The 24,296-nt window shown below is 51.0% G+C and overlaps 1 protein-coding gene across 1 annotated transcript in view; it reads right to left on the reverse strand.

Moving 5' to 3' along the window:
• Positions 1-399: 399 nt before the first annotated feature.
• Positions 400-24,296, reverse strand: part of mvda (mevalonate (diphospho) decarboxylase a) — a 31,667-nt gene continuing 7,770 nt past the window's right edge. Inside the window, exons 4-10 of the mRNA XM_070898173.1 lie at positions 23,835-23,981; positions 23,344-23,543; positions 21,806-21,880; positions 20,718-20,933; positions 7,459-7,574; positions 4,212-4,320; positions 400-2,233 (exon numbers count right to left, since the gene is read on the reverse strand). Coding sequence (XP_070754274.1) covers positions 2,159-2,233; positions 4,212-4,320; positions 7,459-7,574; positions 20,718-20,933; positions 21,806-21,880; positions 23,344-23,543; positions 23,835-23,981 — 938 coding nt within the window. The 3' untranslated portion in view covers positions 400-2,158. The remainder of the gene's footprint in view (positions 2,234-4,211; positions 4,321-7,458; positions 7,575-20,717; positions 20,934-21,805; positions 21,881-23,343; positions 23,544-23,834; positions 23,982-24,296) is intronic.

Genomic DNA, 24,296 nt, shown 5'->3' on the forward strand with positions numbered 1-24,296 from the left:
GGTGTGAACACAAAACTGCCCATAATTTGCCAATAATTGGCAATGTTAATGAATCCGATAGGCTAAACATATGCCAGGTGTGAAAGAAGTGAAGAAAAATATGATATTCTTAAGAGTTTGGTGTGTAGGTACACTTTTTAGCCAATAGTAAAGAAGTTTTAGTCTGCACCTAGTTTATGCTATACTTGACCTGGGAGTACTTGAAGTTAAAACAGGGTTTTGAAATTAGGAAATTGTTCTCTGCTTAGCAATTGACATTTCTCATCTCACCCGATGTACAAGGTTCACTTCAATGCATAAATACATTGGAAAATGTCAGTTGTAGCAACTTCTTCAGATAAGATTGAATAAAAATTAGGCTTAGTCATTCATAAACATATTGAACAAGCTCAGAGGCAATTTGTAAAAGATCATTTAATTACATAGGAATTCATTCAATTCTGTTACAATACAGAAGCTGCAGACACTGTAACAAATCAATTTAAATACTGTTTGGCATATAAAGCTGAAGATAGTAAAATAGAATGAGAATCAAGCGTAAATAGGAGGAATACAGAATCAGAGAAAAACTGGAGAAATCAGGAAGAAGTTCACAGTGGAGTAGTATGCAGTTCTATCAATGTGCTGCAACTCATGGTAGAATGTGAGTTCATCTCCATAAATCCCCATACCATCAGTTCTAAATCTGAAATAGGCCATACATGAAGACAGCAAGTGGAGGTAAGGAACTTCTCCACAAATGGTGTGAAGACACAGGGAATTCAGAGGAACCCAAGTTCCATTTATTGCCTCCCCCTGCCACCCACCCACTCCCAGCAAGCTCCCCCAAAGCTGGCAATGCCAAAGGTCTGAGATCAGGTTTACTGACACATATTGTTGGCAGGTGGGTGGGGAGAAAGAGAGAACTTAGAGTGAACAAAACAAGATACTTATAAAATACCATAATTAGAAAGATAATATAAAACGCAGACAATACTTGAGCAAACACACATTAAAAATAAAGAAATATGCAAAAATGTCTAATTCCCAATTTAGTGCCTAAAACATGCAAGTGCAGAACCAAAATATCACTTCTCCCTCCAGGGATGTGTTGAAGTAGAAGGTACAGTTTTTCTTCCAAGAGCACTGTTTGATTTTATTTTGGACCAGTTACATCTCACTCATTCAGAGTTTGCCCATACAAATCTCACTCTTCCATATTCAACTAGCTTTGGAAAGGGTTTCACTTTCTTAGAAAAATTCTCACTCTGGCTGTGAGATTACCCTCACTGTCTCTGGTAGACTTCTACAGTGAGCTTAAGGTCTGTTCCAAGTGAAAAATGTAAGCTTTTTGCAGACCAGGCCATGATGTTATCTCATCAACCCAGCCTCTGCGGTTGATGGCCATGACTTGGAATGGATCCCAAATTTGGACAAATGAAGTGCATTAATTCAAAGGATTAGAGGGAGTTAAAGTGACAACCCTCAAAAGTGAGTAAAAATCTATGGTATTTACAATCAGAGATGCAAATCCTACCCAGATTTGGTTTTCATCAAGTGACAACAATGATGTACATTCAAAGTAAATGTACAATGGTAATATGGCAGCTACAGGAATATTCTGCATGCTATTTCATTAAAACTGGTAGGAAAACGTACCAGTTTTGTACGTCAGTAGTTTACACCTGAATGAAGTGCCTTGTTTGTCATCAATGTTCTAAGTTCTAGATTCAAAATTTGACTGGAAACTAAATTATATATTTTAGTATGGAATTTTACATGGGATTTCATCAGAAATCAAGTTACATGAGACTATATTGATAAAAGTATTAAATGAACATAGCAGCAATTATTACTGTAGAGTGCAGGTATTTTTGTTTTATGCAGAGACTGTACTATTAGGTGGACCAAGTTTCAGGAAAACTTTTATATTGTATTAATGGGCCAGTTATGTCAAGGAGTATGAATAGATGGACAGCACATTGAAAACCACACTTCAAACTTCTACCTGTATTTTATTCAGAATTCAGGCATCTTATGTACCAAGTACCTGTTGCACTTCGATTATACAAACTGAAACCAGAAATGGTCTGGATGTGTAATATAACTCGGATAAACAAATGCTACGTTTATTACAATCAGCTCTCCCTCCAACTGCAAAAAATGCATCTTTGAGACACTATTTCTTGGGAAGCCCATCCTCTCCAAGTAGGTGATGGTTGGCATCTTTTATCAACTGTGGTCCTGGTCCTACCTTTGGAAAGAAAATCCAGACCTTCAGGACAAATGCTAAATTCACGAAGAACAAAGCATGGAATGGAACAAAGAAACATTTGGCCATCAGGCGTTCTCCTTCTAACAAAGCAATTATGAACTGCACGGTCAACAACTCATTCTAATTTATGTAATGTCCAAAAGGTGGCAAATAACCACAGGTAACCTTTCCAAGAACAGAAAGCATTGAAATTTCTTCCGATCCTAGAGAAAAATCAAGCTAACTCAAGGATATACTTTTTACATTATTCAGCCTCGTGTTGCATTCTGTGCAAGGGATTCCTTTAGCTAGAATATGGACTGAAGCGTCTAAATGTACATTAACAAAAGGGGACAGTTCTTGCGTGGCTAAAATGAGTAAAAATGCTTAATATCCAGAATGAGATGGTAGGAATACTGAAGGCTAGTGAGGAAGCAGTAAAGAGGCACTAAACACAATTTTTCTAAATTTATTTGCAGCAGGAGCTGTGGTTGGTGACTAATGGTGCATCACTATTCAAAGAGGGGTGAGACGGGGCAGGGAAGTAATATTGATCCATCAGCCTTACGATAAAATAAATGAATACTTAGAAGGCATGGACGAGATACTCAACATGGACTTATGAACTCTGTAGGGTATGTTCGACTAACCTGGGAAAAGATGTAGTTCATATCAACTTCCAGAAAGCATTTGATAAAGTGTCACATAAGAAACTGGTTGAGGGCCTATGTCACAGAAGGGGAAATGGTAGTTTCGATAGAGACATAGCTAAAAGCCACACTAAAGAATGATGGTACTTAGGTATTTCTCAGATTTGCAGGCAGTAGCTAGTAATCGTGGCCCACGATTCACTGCTGATATGTATAATCATTACCAATAGCTGCTAACCGAAAAAAATTATGCTCGAGGAACAGCACCTAATCTTTCAATTAGGCTCTTTACAGCCTTCAGTTAACATTCAGTCAAACAATTTCAGATCAAAACCACGGTTCCATTTTTCGGACAGCAGCTGTTGGTAATGATTCTGCTATTTCTATTTACACCTCCTCGAGACCCATCTTTTATTTCTTTACTTGTCCCATCTCCTTTTGCTTTGCGCCATCATCCCTTCTGTCATTTAATCTCTCCGGCCTTCCACCCTATCACAGATCTTCCCTTTTGTATTTTCTGTTGCCTAGGCCCCAAGTTCTGGAACTTCTTGCCTAAACTTCCGACGCTCCTTAAAACCTACCTCTGACCAAGCTTTTGGTCACCTGTCCTAATTTCTCCTTATGCGGCTCGGTGTCAAATATTTTTCGTCTCATAATACTTCTGTGAAGCGCCTTGGGACGTTAAAGGCGCTATGTAAATTCAAGTTGTTGTTGTTCCCTCCCCTCACCGCTTTTCCAGGCTCTGTACTTGTTTAAAACCTGTTGCATCTCGAATTCTTTCCAGTTCTGATGAAAGGTCATCGACCTGAAACTTTAACTCCGTTTCTCACTCCACAAAGAAGCAAAGGGATTAGTAATAAAAGTGGGTGGGCACCTAAAAAAAGCAATTAAGACGCCGAGTAGGATTTTGGGGGTTTATACCAAGAGAGATTGCATACAAAATCAAAAAAGATTATCTGGAATACCGTGTGCAGTTTTGAGCTTCTCACTGGGGGAGGAATAGCCCTGGAAAAAGTGTGCTACGGATCTATCAGGGTTATAGCAAAGATGAGGAGTCTGAGTTACAAGGAAAAATTAGAGCAACTAGGTTGCAGGTGATTGAAAAAAGTGTTCAAAATGACAAAAGGAATAGGCACAGTAAACATAGTTAGATCATTCCCATAGGTAGGTAAATCAAAGACAAGATACAATGATCTCAGGATAAGCATTCATTACATAAAGGGGGAGATTAGAAGAAACTTTTTCATGCAAACAATGAAATCCTCAAACCAAGTGGCAAAAAAGCCAGGAAGAGAAAGGTTTACGGAGTGATTGCATTAAACATTTACCCGAGTGTTGATGATGTACTGAATTCCAGCCTTAACTGGATCCATCTGGATGCTGGACTTCAGCTGTTCGGAGACGGATACTGAATTTACAGGCAAACCTTTCAGGAACCTAGAAAAAGACTAAACTCTTACAGAATGTAGAGAGAAATAAACCACTATTCCTTATTATCTCTCATATTAATACAGACTCCACTCACATTTTGTACATTTGCATTGTTCTTAGCTATTTCATGTTAGATACAGCTTCTAAGAAAGGAAGTCACAGGTTGAGGGAAAAAAGCCGAGTCACAAAATTTAAATTCAGCACGAGTTCAGAATTCCCGGCATTTCCTGGATGCACTCTCTCCCCGCCTCCCCATAAATATTGGGGCCGAAGTATCCAGACAGGTCTTTTGAAGAATGAATACATCAGGAACATGATACAAAAGGAGTTCTCAAAATAACTTCCTTTCCTTAAGCCAATGGGCAATATTATGGTTAATGATTGTTTGTGAGCGATGGTGTTAAAAGATTTATTGGTTTACAACAGCAAAGTAGGAGCTTGAATTTATATTAAATAATTTCAATCCAAAAGTTCTGATGAAGGGTCACAGACCTGAAACGCTAACTATGTTTCTCTCTCCACAGGTGCTGCCTGACCTGCTGAGTATTTCCAGCATTTTCTGTTTATATTTCAATCCAAAAGTACTTCACCGTGTCTAACTATAAATTGTTTCAACATGAAGAGCCAGTTTGTTTTCCTTTTTATAAAGGGATATTAAACGGAGATGGATGTCTGAATTCACAGCTTCTAGTTCAATACAACTTAAACAGCAATTCAATTACAAGAGGAAGTTTCAACATCAAAATATTATCAAAGTGTCAATTTTTAAATGAACCCAGTGTCCAATAGAAAATGACTGATAAATCTTAGCATTGGGCAATGAGGTTGCTGCAACTTGCTATCCCAGCATTATTTCTTTATGTCTTTTTGTAGTTCAAGTAACCACCAGAAATAATTTGAGACATGTTTTTGTTATAGTCACTGCAGATGCTGGAAATCAGATTAAAAAAATGAAAATGCTGGAAACACTCAGCAGGTCAGGGAGCATGTGTGGAGAGTGGAAGGGATTAACGTTTCAGGTCGATGACCTTTCGTCAGAACACTAATCTCTCCTATGTCTGTTGCACTAAATAAAGTTTTAGTTACTTCTTCAAGTCACGTTAATTACTTTGCAAGAAGCCTGTGCCCTTCCTGACAGCATTTTATTCCTCTTTTTAAATATCAAGTTTTCTTTCTTTAATTGCCAACCTGATTCCCACTTTAATTACCAAGAAAACAAACCAATAGAAAGCACTTTAATTTAGGCCTGTTTTTTAAAAATCCTTTCTTGCAGTTAGTCCCCACAATGCTACCCTTGTTTTAATAGCCAAGGTTGTGATGTTGTTTTATATTTCCTCATAGTTTTTAATAACCCATTCAGCTGCCTTTTTTTTAAAAAATAGCAACAGTAGGGCTTTCAGTTGTACCACCTTTTAATAAATCTGGTTTTACTTCTTTCACCATGCTTTTTAAAAAAAATAGAACAGTTCTGCAGTGCATCTTTTTCAATAGTCACATTTGTTTTTATTTCTTGGTTCTTCTTTTTAAAAGCCCCATTGTAGAGTGTTTGTTTCTTCGCTTTAAAAAAAAATCATCATTGTGCACTTTGTTTCTGCTTATCTCTTGTTCTCATATTTTATTAAATGTTTTTTTTGTTCCCCAGTGTCATTTTCCCTTTTATTTAATTCTGTTTTTTTTTTGCTCAACTTGGATTCCTTTTTTCCACATCATTGCCTCCTCCATGGACTCTCAAACCCAAGATCCAATTATCTCATTCTGTACACCCCAACTCCTCATTACTCCAATTCCCCCCAAATACTCACTACCCCATGACATTCTCACTACCCTTCCTCCTCTTCTCCTCACCCCTCTACTCCAAGAACCAACTACTCTCCAAAAATCTGAAATATCTTCCTCACCAGTGGTCACTAACCCCGCAATTCGCTTTCCCAGCCAACTTTGTTACTGCCAAACCCTTCACAAACAAATCCTTACAAACAAATTAACCTTGTCCCACAAACAGGATCGGTATCACCTACCCTAATCAAATGCCACAAAAGATGCACTCTCTTATAAAAGGCCATATCCTCAGATTCCTCGCAAGCAACACCGTGGGAAATCCACAGATTATTGGCGTGCGGTTCCCGTAAGCGTCGCAATTATGTCCCACACTTTCCCAATTGCACTTTGTTGATTTGACAGAACAGAATATAACTTGTTCAGTCACCAACTAAATTTACAACCCCGATATCCTTACTGTCATTTTACAGTTGAATAACAAGAACTTTATGATTAGTGTATGCTGTAATGTAATAAACAGTTTGCAGATGAAGGTGACTGAGTCATGCACACCAGTACAGCTTCCCAATTGTTCATTTGAGAAAGGAACCTAGTATATAAAGAGAGAAAGCCACCTGGGTAATCAAAATCTGACAAGCAGCAGTCGCCAGATGGATAAATGAAGGAATATTTGCCAGGAAACGGAACCTTAACAAATCCCTTTATTTATAAATTGCATAGCTTGGGACGAGAGGAGACTGTAAAGGCCAACACGGCCCGTGTAACCCAAAAAACTAGCCATTGTGGACGATCAATTTGGGGAAATGAATCTTTTCAAGATTCAGAATTTTAATAGAAATATATTTGGCCAATCAACGTTCACTACCCAGGTGGCTTTCTGTCTTTACATACTAGGTTCCTTTCTCAAATGAACATGATTAACAATTTACAACATCTGAGTTTTAGGTTCCGTATCGTGTAACCACAACTTCCTCCTGTGCAACAGCAAATATTTTATTAATAGCACTGTAATTTTCTTAAAGCTGGAAGTAACTAGTGCATACACCACAAGGACCAGTACCTTCAGCTATGTGTTCCACCAATAATGACATTTGCTATTTGAGGTTTGGGAATTTTCAGGAACCTAGCAGCTGGAAATTTACAAATGTTGAAACTGCAGGTTTCAAAAAACGCTTTCTCCTTCAGCTATACAATTTTAACAAAGATTGCCCTCTTGCTAAAATCTCTATTAATAAAAGTAATGTGGTTGTCTCCCTCAACAGATACAAGAGAGCAAAGGTTGCTAACTGAACAGACTTCCATCTTGTGCAGTAGTTAGGAACTGTACTGTAAAATAAGTAACCACTTTAAGAACAAATAACTCACTGTTCACCATTTTCTTCTGGTGGAAAGTAATGTTTCACAACTTCCACAAACTCATTCACATGCTGCTCCAGTGTGTAAATGACTGCATTCGGGCCGGCATCAAATGTGTACACTACCTAAAGTAAACAGCAAAATGGATCAGAAACAAAAGTGCACTACATTTCATCAAAGAGCAATGCAAAGCATGTCTAACCCATAGAGTATCCATATAATTAATGAATATTCTGAATGATTGTACATGTCACAAGAAAGGTTTATTTGCATGCATAAGTTTCCATTGTTCCGTGCAGCTCATTCCAACTAAATTTTTGTGCCATAAATTTCTATGAATTAGCATGCAGATGTTTATAATGGACGTGTCTATTCGCAAAACCAAAGTTCTGATTGGTCCCCTTGGAAGACAAGACATACCTAGCGGTTTCTCTGGAATGTGTAATTGGATCCTCCCTGCCTACGTAATCAATTGCTTTGCAAATGTGGAATTCGAGCGATTCCAGACAGAACAGAGCTCACTTGGAACAGAAAGGGCTCACCCTTGCGAGTTAAGACCTTCTCCCACCCCACAAACAAGTGCCTGTTTCCCCCAACTCCCCCCACCGTGAGTTCCTGACCTTGTCTCCCAGAAGTTTTCCCCCACCCTCTGCGATCCCCCCTCTCTTCTCCCCCCACCTCCCCACTGATCTGCCCCCCTGATCCCCCCTCTCATCCCCCTCCGAAACCACTCTATTTCCCAGCTCTTCTCCCCCCTCTCCAATCCTCTCTCTCTCTCCCTCCCTCCCTAACTCCCTCTCTCCGACCCTCTCTCTCCCCCAGCTCTTCCAGCCCCCTCCGATGCCCTCTCTCTTCCCCCACCTCCCTCGGATCTCCTTTCTCTCTCCCCTCTCTCTCTCCCCACTCCCATCCTCCCCCTACCTCCCCGCACCCATTCCTCCCTCCCTCCCCGCACCCATTACTCCCTCCCCCTCTGTCCCCGCTCCCATCCCTCCCCGCTCCCATCCCCCCCCCTCCCCGCTCCCACCATCCCCCCTCCCCGCTCCCATCACCCCCTCCTCCCTCCACGCTCCCATCCCCTCCCCCACCCCGCTTCCACCCCCCATCCCTCATCCCCCCCGCTCCCCACTCCCATCCCCCCCGCTCCCATCCCCCCCTCCCCCACCGCGCCCACAACCCCTCCTTCCCCGCTCCCATCCCACCCTCCTTGCTCCCCACCCCACACCCACCCCCCTCCGTCCCCGCTCCTATCCCCCCCTCCTCCCTCCCCGCTCCCATCCCCTCCTCCCTCCCCGCTCCCATCCCCTCCTCCCTCCCCGCTCCCATCCAGCCCTCCCTCCATCCCCGCTCCCATCCAGCCCTCCCTCCATCCCCGCTCCCATCCCGCCCTCCATTCCCTCCCCGCTCCCATCCCCCCCTCCATTCCCTCCCCGCTCCCATCCCTTCCCTCCCTCACCGCTCCCATCCCCTCCTCCCTCCCCACTCCCATCCCATCCCTCCCCGCTCCCATTCCCCCTCCATCCCCGCTCCCACCCCCCCTCATTCCCCGCTCCTCCCTCCCCGCTCCCAACCCCCCCTCCCTCACCGCTCCCAACCCCCCCTCCCTCACCGCTCCCAACCCCCCCTCCCTCACCGCTCCCAACCCCCCCTCCCTCACCGCTCCCATCCCCCCCTACCGCTCCCAACCCCCCCTCACTCCCATCCCCCCCTACCGCTCCCAACTCCCCCTCACTCCCATCCCCCCCTCCGCTCCCTCCCCGCTCCCATCACCCATCCCTCCCTCCCCGCTCCCATACCCTCCCTCCTATCCCCCCCCCCGGCTCCCATCCCCGCTCCCATACCCCCTCCAACCCCTCCCGCACTCATCGCCCCGCCCCACCCCCTCCCTCCACGCTCCCATCCTCCCTCCCCGCTCCCATCCCCCCTCCCTGCTCCCACCCCCCCCTCCTCCCTCCCCGCTCCCACCCCCCATCCTTCCCTCCCCGCTCCCATCCCCCCCCTCCCTCCCTCCCTGACCCATCCCCCCCTCCCTGACCCATCCCTCCCTCCCCGCCTCCCTCTCTCCCCCCTCCCTCCCCGCTCCCATCCCCCCCACCCTCCCCGCTCCCATCCCCCCTCCCATCCCCCCTCCCCGCTCCCTCCACGCTCCCATCCTCCCTCCCCGCTCCCATCCCCCCTCCCTGCTCCCACCCCCCCCTCCTCCCTCCCCTGCTCCCATCCCCCCTCCCGCCGTCCCTCCCTCCCCGCTCCCATCCCCACCTCCCTCCCTCCCTCCCCGCTCCCATCCCCACCTCCCTCCCTCCCTCCCCGCTCCCATCCCCTCCCTCCCATCCCCCGCTCCCATCCCCTCCCTCCCATCCCCCGCTCCCATCCCCTCCCCCCATCCCATCCCCACCTCCTCCCTCCCATCCCCCCTCCTCCCTCCCCGTTCCCATTCCCATTCCCCCCTCCTCCCCCCCCCCGCCTCCCCCCCCCCGCTCCCATCCCTCCCCCTCCCTGCTCCCATCCCCTCCCTCCCATCTCATCCCCGCTCCCACCCCTCCCTCCCTCTCCGCTCCCATCCCCCCCTCCCCGCTCCCATCCCCTCCCTCCCTCCCCGCTCCCATCCCCTCCCTCCCTCCCCGCTCCCATCCCCTCCCTCCCCGCTCCCATCCCCTCCCTCCCTCCCCGCTCCCATCCCCTACCTTCCCCCCCACCCCCCTCCCATCCTCTACCTCCCTCCCACTCCCGCTCTCAGCTCACTGCCCCGCTCCCACCCCCCTCCCTCTCCTGCTCCCACCCCCCCTCCCTCCCCCCCCTCCCTCCCCCGCTCCCATCCCCTCGCTCCCTTCCCGCTCCCATCCACCAGCCCACTCCCATCCCCCCTCCCCGCTCCCATCCCTCCCTGCTCCCAACCCCCCTCCCTCCCATCCCCCCCTCCCTCCCCGCTCCCAACCCTACCTCCCTCCCTCCCTCCCCGCTCCCATCCCCTCCCCCCGTTCCCATCCCATCCCTCCCTCCCTCCCCGCTCCCATCCCATCCCTCTCTCCCAGCTCCCATTCCCATTCCCCCCCCTGCTCCCATCCTCCCTCCCCGCTCCCATCCCCCCTCCCCCCCTCGCTCCCTCCCCCCTCCCATCCCTCCTCCCTCCCCGCTCCCATCCCCCCTCCTCCCTCCCCGCTCCCATCCCCCCTCCTCCCTCCCCGCTCCCATCCCCCCTCCTCCCTCCCCGCTCCCAACCCCCCTCCTCCCTCCCCGCTCCCAACCCCCCTCCTCCCTCCCCGCTCCCATCCCCCCCTCCCCGCTCCCATCCCCTCCCTCCCTCCCTCCCCGCTCCCATCCCCTACCTTCCCCACTCCCATCCTCTACCTCCCTCCCACTCCCGCTCTCAGCTCACTGCCCCGCTCCCACCCCCCTCCCTCTCCCTCCTCCGCTCCCACCCCCCCTCCCTCCCCCGCTCCCACCCCCCTCCCTCCCCCCTCCCTCCCCGCTCCCATCCCCTCGCTCCCTTCCCGCTCCCATCCACCAGCCCGCTCCCATCCCCCCTCCCATCCCCCCCTCCCCGCTCCCATCCCCCCCTCCCTCCCTGCTCCCATCCCCCCCTCCCTCCCTCCCTGCTCCCATCCCCCCCTCCCTCCCTCCCTGCTCCCATCCCCCTCCCTCCCTCCCTGCTCCCATCCCCCTCCCTCCCTCCCTGCTCCCAACCCCCCTCCCTCCCTCCCATCCCTCCCTCCCCGCTCCCATCCCCTACTTCCCCCCCACCCCCCTCCCCGCTCCCATCCTCTACCTCCCTCCCCGCTCCCATCCTCTACCTCCCTCCCCGCTCCCATCCTCTACCTCCCTCCCACTCCCGCTCTCAGCTCACTGCCCCGCTCCCACCCCCCTCCCTCTCCCTCCTCCGCTCCCACCCCCCCTCCCTCCCCCGCTCCCACCCCCCTCCCTCCCCCCTCCCTCCCCGCTCCCATCCCCTCGCTCCCTTCCCGCTCCCATCCACCAGCCCGCTCCCATCCCCCCTCCCATCCACCCCTCCCCGCTCCCATCCCCCCCTCCCTCCCTGCTCCCATCCCCCCCTCCCTCCCTCCCTGCTCCCATCCCCCCCTCCCTCCCTCCCTGCTCCCATCCCCCTCCCTCCCTCCCTGCTCCCATCCCCCTCCCTCCCTCCCTGCTCCCAACCCCCCTCCCTCCCTCCCATCCCTCCCTCCCCGCTCCCATCCCCTACTTCCCCCCCACCCCCCTCCCCGCTCCCATCCTCTACCTCCCTCCCCGCTCCCATCCTCTACCTCCCTCCCCGCTCCCATCCTCTACCTCCCTCCCACTCCCGCTCTCAGCTCACTGCCCCGCTCCCACCCCCCTCCCTCTCCCGCTCCCTCCTCCGCTCCCACCCCCCCTCCCTCCCCCGCACCCACCCCCGCTCCTCCCTCCCCCTGCCCCCCCGCCGCCTCCACCCCCCCCCTCCTTGCTCCCATCCCCCGCTGCCACCACCCCCTCCCCACCCCCACTCCCTCCCCGCACCCATCTCCCACCCCGCCTCACTCCCCCCCATCCCCTCCCTCCCCGCTCCCATCCCCTCCCTCCCCCCCACCCCCCTCCCCGCTCCCATCCTCTACCTCCCTCCCACTCCCGCTCTCAGCTCACTGCCCCGCTCCCACCCCCCTCCCTCTCCCTCCTCCGCTCCCACCCCCCCTACCTCCCCCGCTCCCACCCCCCCTCCCATCCCCTCGCTCCCTTCCCGCTCCCATCCACCAGCCAGCTCCCATCCCCCCTCCCCGCTCCCATCCCCCCTCCCCGCTCCCATCCCCCCCTCCCTCCCTGCTCCCATCCCCCCTCCCTCCCTCCCTGCTCCCATCCCCCCCTCCCTCCCTGCTCCCAACCCCCCTCCCTCCCATCCTCCCTCCCATCCTCCCCGCTCCCATCCCTCCCTCCCATCCTCCCCGCTCCTATCCCTCTCTCCCTCCCATCCCCGCTCCCATCCCCCCCCTCCCTCCCTCCCCGCTCCCATCCCCCCCCTCCCTCCCTCCCCGCTCCCATCCCCCCCCTCCCTCCCTCCCCGCTCCCATCCCCCCCCCTCCCTCCCTCCCCGCTCCCAACCCCCCCTCCCTCCCAACCCTACCTCCCTCCCTCCCCGCTCCCATCCCCTCCCCCCCTGCTCCCATCCCATCCCTCCCCGCTCCCATCCCCTACATCCCCCCCTCCCTCGCTCCCATCCCCTCCCTCCCTCCCCGCTCCCATCCCCTCCCTCCCTCCCCGCTCCCATCCCCTCCCTCCCTCCCCGCTCCCATCCCCTCCCTCCCTCCCCACTCCCATCCCCCCACCCCCCACCCTCCCCGCTCCCAACCCTACCTCCCTCCCTCCCCGCTCCCATCCCCTCCCCCCCTGCTCCCATCCCATCCCTCCCTGCTCCCATCCCCCCCTCTCTCCCAGCTCCCATTCCCATTCCCCCCCCCGCTCCCATCCCCCCTCCCTCCCCGCTCCCATCCCCCCTCCCTCCCCGCTCCCATCCCTCCTCCCTCCCCCCTCCCTCCATCCCCGCTCCCATCCCCCCCTCCCCGCTCCCATCCCCCATCCTCCCTCCCCGCTCCCATCCCCCTCCTCCCTCCCATCCCCCCTCCTCCCTCCCCGCTCCCATCCCCCCTCCCCGCTCCCATCCCCTCCCTCCCTCCCCGCTCCCATCCCCTCCCTCCCTCCCCGCTCCCATCCCCTCCCTCCCTCCCTCCCCCCCTCCCCGCTCCCATCCCCTCCCTCCCTCCCCGCTCCCATCCCCTACCTTCCCCCCCATTCCCGCTCTCAGCTCACTGCCCCGCTCCCACCCCCCTCCCTCTCCCGCTCCCACCCCCCTCCCTCTCCCGCTCCCTCCTCCGCTCCCACCCCCCCCCTCCCCCGCTCCCCCCGCCCCTCCCCCCACCCCCCCGCTCCCCCACCCATCCACCCCCCCTCCTTGCTCCCATCCCCCGCTGCCACCACCCCCCCTCCCCGCCCCCACTCCCTCCCCGCACCCCTCTCCCACCCCGCCTCACTCCCCCCACCTCACTCCCTCCCACCCCCTCTCCCTCCCCGCCTCACTCCCCCCACCCCCTCCCCGCCTCACTCCCCCCACCCCCCCTCCCCCCCTCCCCGCCTCACTCCCCCCCCCTCCCCCTCCTTCCCTTCCCGCTCCCATCCCTCCCTTCCCCCCTCTGATCCCCCTCTCCCTCCGATCCCCCCTCCGATCCCCCCTCTCCCTTCCCCCTCTCCCTCCGATCCCCTCTCTCCCTTCCCCCTCCGATCCCCCCTCTCCCTTCCCCATTCCGATCCCTCCCTCCCTTCCCCCTCCGATCCCCCCTCCCTTCCCCCTCCGATCCCCCCCCAATCGCCTCTCCCTTCCCCCTCTGATCCCCCCTCTCACCCCCCCAATCCCCTCCCTTCCCCCTCCGATCCCCTCTCTCTTCCCCCCCAATCCTCCTCTCCCTTCCCCCTCCGATCCCCTCTCTCTCTTCCCCCCCCCCCCCCAATCGCCTCTCCCTTCCCCCTCCAATCCCCTCTCTCTCTCTTCCACCCCCTGATGCCCCTCGATAATCCCCTCATCCACCTCTCCCCCCCTCTGATCCCCCACTCTTTCCCCCCGATCCCCCCTCTGATCCCCCCCTCCCCCTCCAATCCACCTCTCTCTCTCTCCTCCCTCCGATCCCTCGCTCTCTTCTCCCCCATCTCTCCCACCCCCTCTGATGCCCCTCTCTCCCCCCCTCCGATCACCCTCTCTCCCTCCGACCCCTTCTCCCAACCCCCTCCAAACCCCCACCTCCCTCTGGTCTCCCCTCTCTACCCCCACCGATTCCCTCTCTCCCCCTTCCGATCACCCTCTCTCTCTCTCTCTCTGATCCCCTCTCTTTCCCCCCCTTCTGATCCACGTCGATCCCCTCCTCTCTCTTCTCCCTCCGATCCCCCACTCCCCCCTCCTTCCGATCCCCCACTCTCTACTCCCTCCTTCCGATCCGATCCCCCCTCTCTCCTCCCTCTGATCCACCCCTCTCTTCTCCCCCATCACTCGGCCCCCCTCCAATCTCCTCTCTCTTCCCCCTCCGCTGCCCTCTTCTTCCCTCATCTCCCACTGATCCCGACCCCCCTCTCCCCCCTCCAATCCGCTCTCTCCCCCTTTGATCCCCCTCCGATCCTCCCATATCCCTTTGAACCCCTCTCTTCTCCCCCCAATCCCCCCTTCGAATCTCTTCTCGCCGATCTCCTCTCCCCCCTTCTCTTCCCCTCCCTCCCTCTCCCTGATTCACTCCCTCTCTCCTCTTCCCCATCTCTCCCACCTCCAATCCCCCCTCCGATCCCCTCTCTATTCTCCTCCTTCCGAACCACTCATTCTCACCCCCCCTCTCTGATTCTCTCTCCTCCCCCCCCCCTCCATTCCGATCCCCACACCCCCCCAATCCAATCCTCTCCTCCGATCCCCTCTCATCGCCTCTTACCACCGCCCCCCCCCCCGCCCGATCACCTCTGTTCCTTTCCCCACCAACCCCCTCTCTCCCCGCCCCACGGTCCCTCTCTTCCTCCCGCCCCCGATCCCCCCTCTCTTCCTCCTGCCCCCGATCCCCCCTCTCTTCCTCCCGCCCCCGATTCCCCCTTCTTCCTCTCGCCCCGATCCCCTCTCTCTTCCTCCCACCCCTCCCCCAATCCCCCCTCTCTTTCTCCCACCCACCCCCGAACCCCTCTCTTCCTCCCTCCCACCCACCCACCCGATCCCCTCTCTCTCTCCCCCCCAACCACCCCCCAATCCCGACTCGCTCTCTTTCCCCGATCCCTTCCATCTCTCTCTTTCTCCCCCCACCCCCCCGATCCTCTCTCTCTCTCTCTCCCCCATCCACCCCCACCCGGTTCTCTCTCTCTTTCTCTCCCACCCAATTCCCCCCTCTCCCTTCTCCTCGATCCTCACTCTCTGGCTCTCTTTCTCTCTTCACCACCCCCCCACCCCAGTTCTCTCTCTCTCTCTCTCTCTCTCTCGATCCTCTCCCCTGCACACCCCCCCACCCCACCCCCCACTCGCTCTAAAGGCCCCAAAAATGTTTGTGTAAATAATAACAGCGATATTCTGGGAAAAAGGCCTGAGGCTTTTTTTAGTGTAGCTATTGATTTTCGAAATAACGCAAAATCCCCAGAAGCAGGCTCAGGCTCGAGCAGCAGGCCTAGGCTCGGCAACATGGTTCAGCCCTGCTCCAGACTTCCTGATATAGCGTACTGCACAGAACGACCGGATCGAGTGCGCATGCGCAGTCCCAAACAGGCATGTATGTGCCGAGGAGTCAAAAAATCACTTTGGTTTATAATCAGTGAGCAATTATTTTAATATAACAGAAGAATTGTTCCATTAGATTCATATTAAATAAATTAGTCAGCAGGATTTTTCACCATAAACGGAGTATAACCAAGTTGAAGGTGACCCTTATGTTGAAATGCATGCATATTTGGATTAACAGCTCAATTACTACGAGTGTATTTCATAGCTGGTGGGACAGTTTTGAGTTAAATAAAACCTACATTTTAAAGAATAAGTTTTTTGAGTAAGTTTCGTTACAATTTCTCTATGTTAGCTTGTGGCTCAGTCAGTAGCACTCTCACCTCTGACTCAGACGGTTGTGGGTTTAAGTCGCACTCCAGAAGGATTAAAGAGAAGTAGAGAGGCGGAGAGGTTCAGGCAGGGAATTCCAGAGCTGGGGCCTAAGCAACAGAAGGCACGACCGCTAATGGTTGAGAGATTACAATCAGGGATGCTCAGGATGGCAGAATTAGAGGAGTGCAGACATCTCGGTGGGGGGGGTGGGGGTGTTGTGGGGCTGGAGGAGATTACAGGGATAGGGAGTGGCGAGGCTATGGAGCCATTTGAAAATAAGGATGAGAATTTTGAAATCAAGGCATTGCTTAACTGGAAGCCAATGTAGGTCAGCGAGCACAGGGGTGATGGGTGAACGGGACTTGGAGAGAGTTATGACATGGGCAGCCGAGTTTTACCTCTAGTTTACGTCGGGTAAAATGTGAGAGGCCAGCCAGGAGTGCGTTGGAATAGTCAAGTCTAGAGGTAATAAAGGCATGGATGAGGGCTTCAGCAGCAGATGAGCTGAGGCAACGGCGGAGATGGGCAATGTAACGGAGGTGGAAATAGGCGGTCTTAGTAATGCCGTGAATGTGGTCAAAAGCTCATTTCAGGGTCAAATATGACACCAAAGTTGCGAACTATCTGGTTCAGCTTCAGACAGGTGTTGGGGAGAGGGATGGAATCAGTAGCTAGGGAACGGAGTTTTTGGCGGGGACTGAAAACAATGGCTTCGGTCTTCCCAATATTGAATTGGAGAACATTTCTGCCCATCCAGAACAGGATGTTGGACAAGCGGTGTGACAATTTAGAGACCGTGGAGAGTTTAGAGACAAGTGCATTACGCCACCTAGTGCCAAGCACAGAAGATGTCCAGCCACAGCATTGCAAGTGAAGGTATAAATTGGGAGCTAGGGCCTTCAGTACTGCTGCAATCTTTGACCCTCATCAAAGGTGCAGAACAATTTTTGGGGGGAATGGGGTTGGAATGGAAAGAGGGAGAAAGCAAAAGTTTGCATCTTGTATGCAAGATGTTTGGCAAATATATGAATCGACTCTCCCCTCTCGCTAATATATGGGATAATGTATGTTTAAAATGTATGAAAGTGTTTAAAATATAAATAAAAGCTTGCAGAATATTTATACAAAACAAGACTATTTGGCACCAATCATTACTTTTCGTTATTTCTATTCAGATTCAGGTTATCGTTTTTGACTTTAAATCAATGCTGTTTGAGTGTTAGGGAACAGTCACACAGACAGGAAATTGAGTTCTGCATGTGACACAAGCTGTTTTCTTGCCCAATTGAATATCTTACCATTTACAAAAAGGTATCTTAGATATGCTCCATTATTTTTCAAGATCAAACTTTCAAGAAGACATATTGTCCCCCGGAGGTTGTCTGTCATCATCATCATCATAGGCAGTCCCTCGGAATCGAGGAAGACTTGCTTCCACTCTGAGTTCTCGGGTGGCTGTACAGTCCAATAAGAGAATTACAGTCTCTGACACAGGTGGGGTAGACAGTGGTTAAAGGAAAGGGTGGGTGGGCAGCCTGGTTTGCCACACGCTCCTTCCACTGTCTGCACTTGGTTTCTGTATGCTCTCGGTGACGAGACACGAAGTGCTCAGCGCCCTCCCGGATGCTCTTCCTCCACTTTGGGTGGTCTTGGGCCAGGGATTCCCAAGTGTCGGTGAGGATGTTGCACTTTATCAAGGAGGCTTTGAGGGTGTCCTTGAAACGTTTCCTCTGCCCACCTGGGGCTTGCTTGCCTTGTTGGACCTCTCAGTAGAGCGCTTGCTTAGGAGTCTCGTGCCGTAATCGTGACTGTCTTCAAAAAATGGGACAAGTCCGACTGCGGTAACTACAGAGGAATCTCTCTGCTGTCGACCACTGGGAAAGTCATTGCAAAAATCCTCCTCAATCGTCTTCTCCCTGTGGCTGAAGAGCTCCTCCCAGAGTCACAAAGCGGATTCCGTCCACTAAGGGGTACAATGGACATGATCTTCACCACGCAACAACTACAAGAGAAATGCAGGGAACAGCATCAACCCTTGTACATGGCCTTCTTTGACTTCACAAAGGCCTTTGACACTGTCAACCGTAAGGGGCTTTGGAGCATCCTCCTCAGTTTCAGCTGCCCCAAAAGTTTGTCACCACCCTCCGCCTGCTCAACGATGACATGCAAGCCGTGATCCTGACCAACGGATCCACGACAGATTCAATCCACGTCCGGAAGGTTGTCTGTAGAGTCGTGCACATGCACAGAACAATGCACTGTTTTAGGAGGAGTCGTCAAGATACTTAGACAATGTCCCAGAGATTCAGCTAGGGCAGAGGGATGAAAAGGCTTTTGCAGCATGGACTCATGTCCATTGTATTCTCAGACAATACACTTCCCTTTGAGTCAGACAGGACTTTATTCCCATTTAGATCTCAACTCAGGCCCAAAGCTGAAAGCCCATGACAACCCCTGTGAATGGTTTGAAATGTCCTATGAAAAGGGAAGGTGGCTCAACCGTGGCTATCTAGGGAAATCAGGGATAGTATTAAAGCCAAGGAAATGGCATACAAATTGGCCAGAAATAGCAGCGAACCTGGGGACTGGGAGAAATTTAGAACTCAGCAGAGGAGGACAAAGGGTTTGATTAGGGCAGGGAAAATGGAGTACGAGAAGAAGCTTGCAGGGAACATTAAGGCGGATTGCAAAAGTTTCTATAGGTATGTAAAGAGAAAAAGGTTAGTAAAGACAAACGTAGGTCCCCTGCAGTCAGAATCAGGGGAAGTCATAACGGGGAACAAAGAAATGGCAGACCAATTGAACAAGTACTTTGGTTCAGTATTCACTAAGAAGGACACAAACAACCTTCCGGATATAAAAGTGGTCAGAGGGTCTAGTAAGGAGGAGGAACTGAGGGAAATCTTTATTAGTCGGGAAATTGTGTTGGGGAAATTGATGGGATTGAAGGCCGATAAATCCCCAGGGCCTGATGGACTGCATCCCAGAGTACTTAAGGAGGTGGCCTTGGAAATAGCGGATGCATTGACAGTCATTTTCCAACATTCTATTGATTCTGGATCAGTTCCTATCGAGTGGAGGGTAGCCAATGTAACTCCACTTTTTAAAAAAGGAGGGAGAGAGAAAGCAGGAAATTATAGACCGGTCAGCCTGACCTCAGTAGTGGGTAAAATGATGGAATCAATTATTAAGGATGTCATAGCAGCGCATTTGGAAAATGGTGACATGATAGGTCCAAGTCAGCATGGATTTGTGAAAGGGAGATCATGCTTGACAAATCTTCTGGAATTTTTTGAGGATATTTCCAATAAAGTGGACAAAGGAGTACCAGTTGATGTGGTATATTTGGACTTTCAGAAGGCTTTCGACAAGGTCCCACACAGGAGATTAATGTGCAAAGTTAAAGCACATGGGATTGGGGGTAGTGTGCTGACGTGGATTGAGAACTGGTTGTCAGACAGGAAGCAAAGAGTAGGAGTAAATGGGTACTTTTCGGAATGGCAGGCAGTGACTAGTGGGGTACCGCAGGGTTCTGTGCTGGGGCCCCAGCTGTTTACATTGTACATTAATGATTTAGACGAGGGGATTAAATGTAGTATCTCCAAATTTGCGGATGACACTAAGTTGGGTGGCAGTGTGAGCTGCGAGGAGGATGCTATGAGGCTGCAGAGTGACTTGGATAGGTTAGGTGAGTGGGCAAACGCGTGGCAGATGAAGTATAATGTGGATAAATGTGAGGTTATCCACTTTGATGGTAAAAACAGAAAGACAGACTATTATCTGAATGGTGACAGATTAGGAAAAGGGAAGGTGCAACGAGACCTGGGTGTCATGGTACATCAGTCATTGAAGGTTGGCATGCAGGTACAGCAGGCGGTTAAGAAAGCAAATGGCATGTTGGCCTTCATAGCGAGGGGACTTGAGTACAGGGGCAGGGAGGTATTGCTACAGTTGTACAGGGCCTTGGTGAGGCCACACCTGGAGTATTGTGTACAGTTTTGGTCTCCTAACTTGAGGAAGGACATTCTTGCTATTGAGGGAGTGCAGCGAAGATTCACCAGACTGATTCCCGGGATGGTGGGACTGACCTATCAAGAAAGACTGGATCAACTGGGCTTGTATTCACTGGAGTTCAGAAGAGTGAGAGGGGACCTCATAGAAACCTTTAAAATTCTGACAGGTTTGGACAGGTTGGATGCAGGAAGAATGTTCCCAATGTTGGGGAAGTCCAGAACCAGGGGTCACAGTCTAAGGATAAGGGCTAAGCCATTTAGGACCGAGATAAGGAGAAACTTCTTCACCCAGAGAGTGATGAACCTGTGGAATTCTCTACCACAGAAAGTAGTTGAGGCCAATTCACTAAATATATTCAAAAGGGAGTTAGATGAAGTCCTTACTACTCGGGGGATCAAGGGGTATGGCGTGAAAGCAGGAAGGCGGTACTGAAGTTTCATGTTCAGCCATGAACTCATTGAATGGCGGTGCAGGCTAGAAGGGCTGAATGGCCTGCTCCTGCACCTATTTTCTATGTTTCTATGTTTCTATGAGCAAGCTGGTCAGAACATGTTCCAGCAAAAGGCGGTTTTATCAACTCTCCAACAGAAGTTCAGGTTTCACCTCTAGTTTAGAAAATGAGTGGCGTTTTAAATTTAACTGGCAATCTAAGACGTAACAATTGCATAGATAATAGTACACATCTTACCCGTGTCTCTTCGAAGTGGGAGTTGTATCTGTGTACCAGGTTAATGATGCGTTTGGAGATATCACTGAGATAGAAGATTGGAGGGAAGGTGTCAACACATGTGGCATGAAACTGATTACTGTCCTTCATTGTTAACTGTCCAAAGATTTCAAAATCTCGTCGTTTGATTGCCTCAGTCATTTCCTTCATTCGTTTTGGAACAATTTCAGTACGATACTGAAAAACAAAACATGCACACTCCCTTTCAGTTATGGACTGGTTTCCCCTAGTTATCCTCTCAGCCACTCAGTCATCAACTTCCTATCATCTTCTTCCAATTGGGAAGCTAATACTGTTCCATGAACCACACCACCACCAATCATCTCTAAAAGGTGACAGATGTATTATCAGTTCTTAAATCATTTGGTACAGGAATCGGTTCTCTTATCCTTCAGTTCAGGGGTGCAGCAGACTAAAACAATTAATTTCACTCCCAGGACCCAATGGCTGAATCCAGACCAAAAGGGTTGAAAATGATCTCCCTGATGGCTGTAAGGTCCAAACTGATGCTGGCCCAAATGCTAGCAGATTTATCAAATGCAATTTCACAATTGCCATGGTGACATTTGAACTCGTGATCTCTGGGTTGCCAGTGCAGTAGCATAATCATGACATTACCATAACCATCAGTCATCTTGGGTTCCTATCTTGAATTACTATTCAATGTGCCACCATTTTAACTTGTGTTGCGTTAGGGGCTCACCACCCCTCACCTGTTTTAAATAGCTCCTTCTTCTGTTCGGCAACTTACACCTATTCTCCTTTCAAATTATTTATTTCTTATACAGAGCATTGTGAGGTTGTGGAATGCACTAGCAGAGTTAGTGACTGAAGCCCACATTTGAGACAAGGTGAGATAAGTGGTTGAAGGAAAGGGGGACAAAGCGATATGGGAACAGGGTGAGCACATGGGATCCGGACTGCTCGCATGGAGGACGAATACCAATATGGACTGACTAAGCAGAACAGACCATTTTCTTTGTTACAATTTTTATGTAATTCTAGATTTACAAAAGACTACTAATGCTTCAAATGAAAGAATTTCTCACCTTCAGCAGTGGACTGGTCTTGACACTGGTTTGCATCCCGGCAGTACTACCGACTGGCTTCTTTTCTGCACTAACCTAGAAAAGAAGCAACAAAGCAGCTGAGACCTGTTCCAAACCACAGAAGATTACTACACTCAAAAGCAGGACATTTAGAACAAGTTAGAATTAGAAGATTTTTGGCTAACAAAGTAATAGGTTGGCCACAGCGCGAGACCAAATGACTACTTTTTCAAACCGAGTTTAGTATAATTCTGGTTTTCACAAAAAGATTGTAATGGAAGCAAAGAAAGTAAGGACATGGAAAGAAAGTGCTACACAACTGTTTTTTATTCAATTGATTTATGGCGACGTTTACGTGTCAACATTTTTTGACACACAATGAACACTCAAGGGCTAGAACAGCATTTCTACTTCAGCAATGAAACAACGAATGTGCTGATGAAACTAACAGCCGCAAAGCAGAAAGACATATCTACTGATAGTAGTAGGCACTTAGGGTCAATATTATGACTGTTGGGAGAGAGGGAAAAATGAGGCAAATTGTAAAGTGCAAAACTCTAAGGCTTTGGCACCTAATAAATAACTAAGTGATTATCTACACGAACATTTTTGTGTCCTTCTGCACATGCGTGCAGTCGGATCTGCCCCTTTATGCGCATGCGCGCTGTCACTGAGGTCCATCCGCACATGCGTAGTACCCCATAGTACAGCGCAGCGGGGACCCACACTTTGTTCAGCTTCCTGGAACAAGGCCCCGAAGAAGCTTGGATCGAAAGGGGAGAGTGAGCGGGAGAGCGAGCGAGCCGGGGTGGAGAGAGCGAGCACGAGGGGGAGAGAGCACGAGAGCAAGCGGGAGATGGAGAGAGAGTGAGAGAGAGAGAGAGAGAGAGAGAGAGAGAGTGAGAGAGAGAGAGAGAGTGAGAGTGAGAGTGAGAGTGAGAGTGAGAGTGAGAGTGAGAGTGAGAGTGAGAGTGAGAGTGAGAGTGAGAGTGAGAGTGAGTGTGAGTGTGAGTGTGAGTGTGAGAGTGAGAGTGAGAGTGAGAGTGAGAGTGAGGAGTGAGAGGAGATGGGGGTATTCGGAGAGAGGGGATAGAGACGGGGGGAGAGTGCGTGCAGGGGAGAGCGCGTGCAGGGGAGAGCGCGTGCAGGGGAGAGCGCGTGCAGGGGAGAGCGCGTGCAGGGGAGATAGGGACATCGGAGGGAGGGAGAGATAGGGGAGAGAGTCAGGATCTCGGTGATGGGAGTACCTTCATCACAAGGACTGCAGCAGTTCAAGGCGGCAGCTCACCACCACCTTCTCCAGGGCAATTAGGGATGGGCAATAAATGCTGGCCTTACCAGTATCACCCACATCCTGGAACGAATAAAAAAAACCCTACTGGATGGATGGACACTATGAAAGCAAATCTGCAGCCAATCCTGCATTTAAAGCTCAAAAGTATGTAAACAGAATTATGAAAATGCAGCCCCCCACACAAGCAGGGCCAAGAGAGGTACTGACCCTAAGAATGGCTTTGCTCCGGCAGCCATAGACTCACCACTAGTATGAGAATTCGGAGCTCTGGCCAGTGGGTTTCGGGCTCAATCTGCTGCGCGATGCTATCGCTCCCATCTTCCTTCGCTCCCATGATCCACTGCACAAACCCTCCGTACATGCTTCTGCAGGCACTGCCCGAGCCCTGGCGAGCAATCTCAGACAGCTCTCCTTCCAAACCATTCAGCTTGGCAAGTGTGTAGACTGCAAAGAAGGAACAGTTAGTCAAACATATCAAAACAGAGCACCAGTGTTATAGAAATGCCAAAGGATTAAATGCAGGACAAAATTAATTAATTCCCTGTTAATAATTGTTTGAACTTAGATCGTTGCCAATGACCTGAAATTCAGTGGGGGCCCGAAGATATAGTTGAAGCTCGAGGTTTAATTTCCGGACAGCTTCACACCTCTCGGTTTGGGCCCAGACTCGTTTCTACCGCATATTGTCTGGAATACTTGTTAAAAGGTCAATGGTGCATCTTCCGACTTACTTACCCAGACAAGCGTAACCAGCTGCAGAGGATGCCAGACCCGCTGCTGTAGGGAAGTTATTTACAGAGCAGATATGAACTTTACAGTGGAGCATTAATGTGTTGGAATTTCCATCACCGCTGCTTCTTCTTTTTCTTGCGAGACGACGGACTGGGAGAAAAATCAAAAGAAAAGAAAGTTCTAAAGTGATGAGTATTTGCAGATTCTAGTACTTCTGTAATTACAGATTACACTTTAAAACCATTTTAGAACCAAGCTATAAAAACAGCCCACGTGTTATTCTACAAATCAACTCTCCCACAAACTGTTTCAGTGCAAACATAGAACACTATTCTATTTATTCAATATAGTCACTGAATCCCTTCTGTTTAAATGACCCCGGAGAAATTCCAAACTGATATAGGAACATAATGGGTTTGTTTATGCAAAGCAGAAGACTAGTAAAGTCCAAATAAGAGTTATACA

The sequence above is a fragment of the Pristiophorus japonicus genome, chromosome 13 (genome assembly GCF_044704955.1).
Source record: "Pristiophorus japonicus isolate sPriJap1 chromosome 13, sPriJap1.hap1, whole genome shotgun sequence".
Classification (NCBI taxonomy): domain Eukaryota; kingdom Metazoa; phylum Chordata; class Chondrichthyes; family Pristiophoridae; genus Pristiophorus; species Pristiophorus japonicus.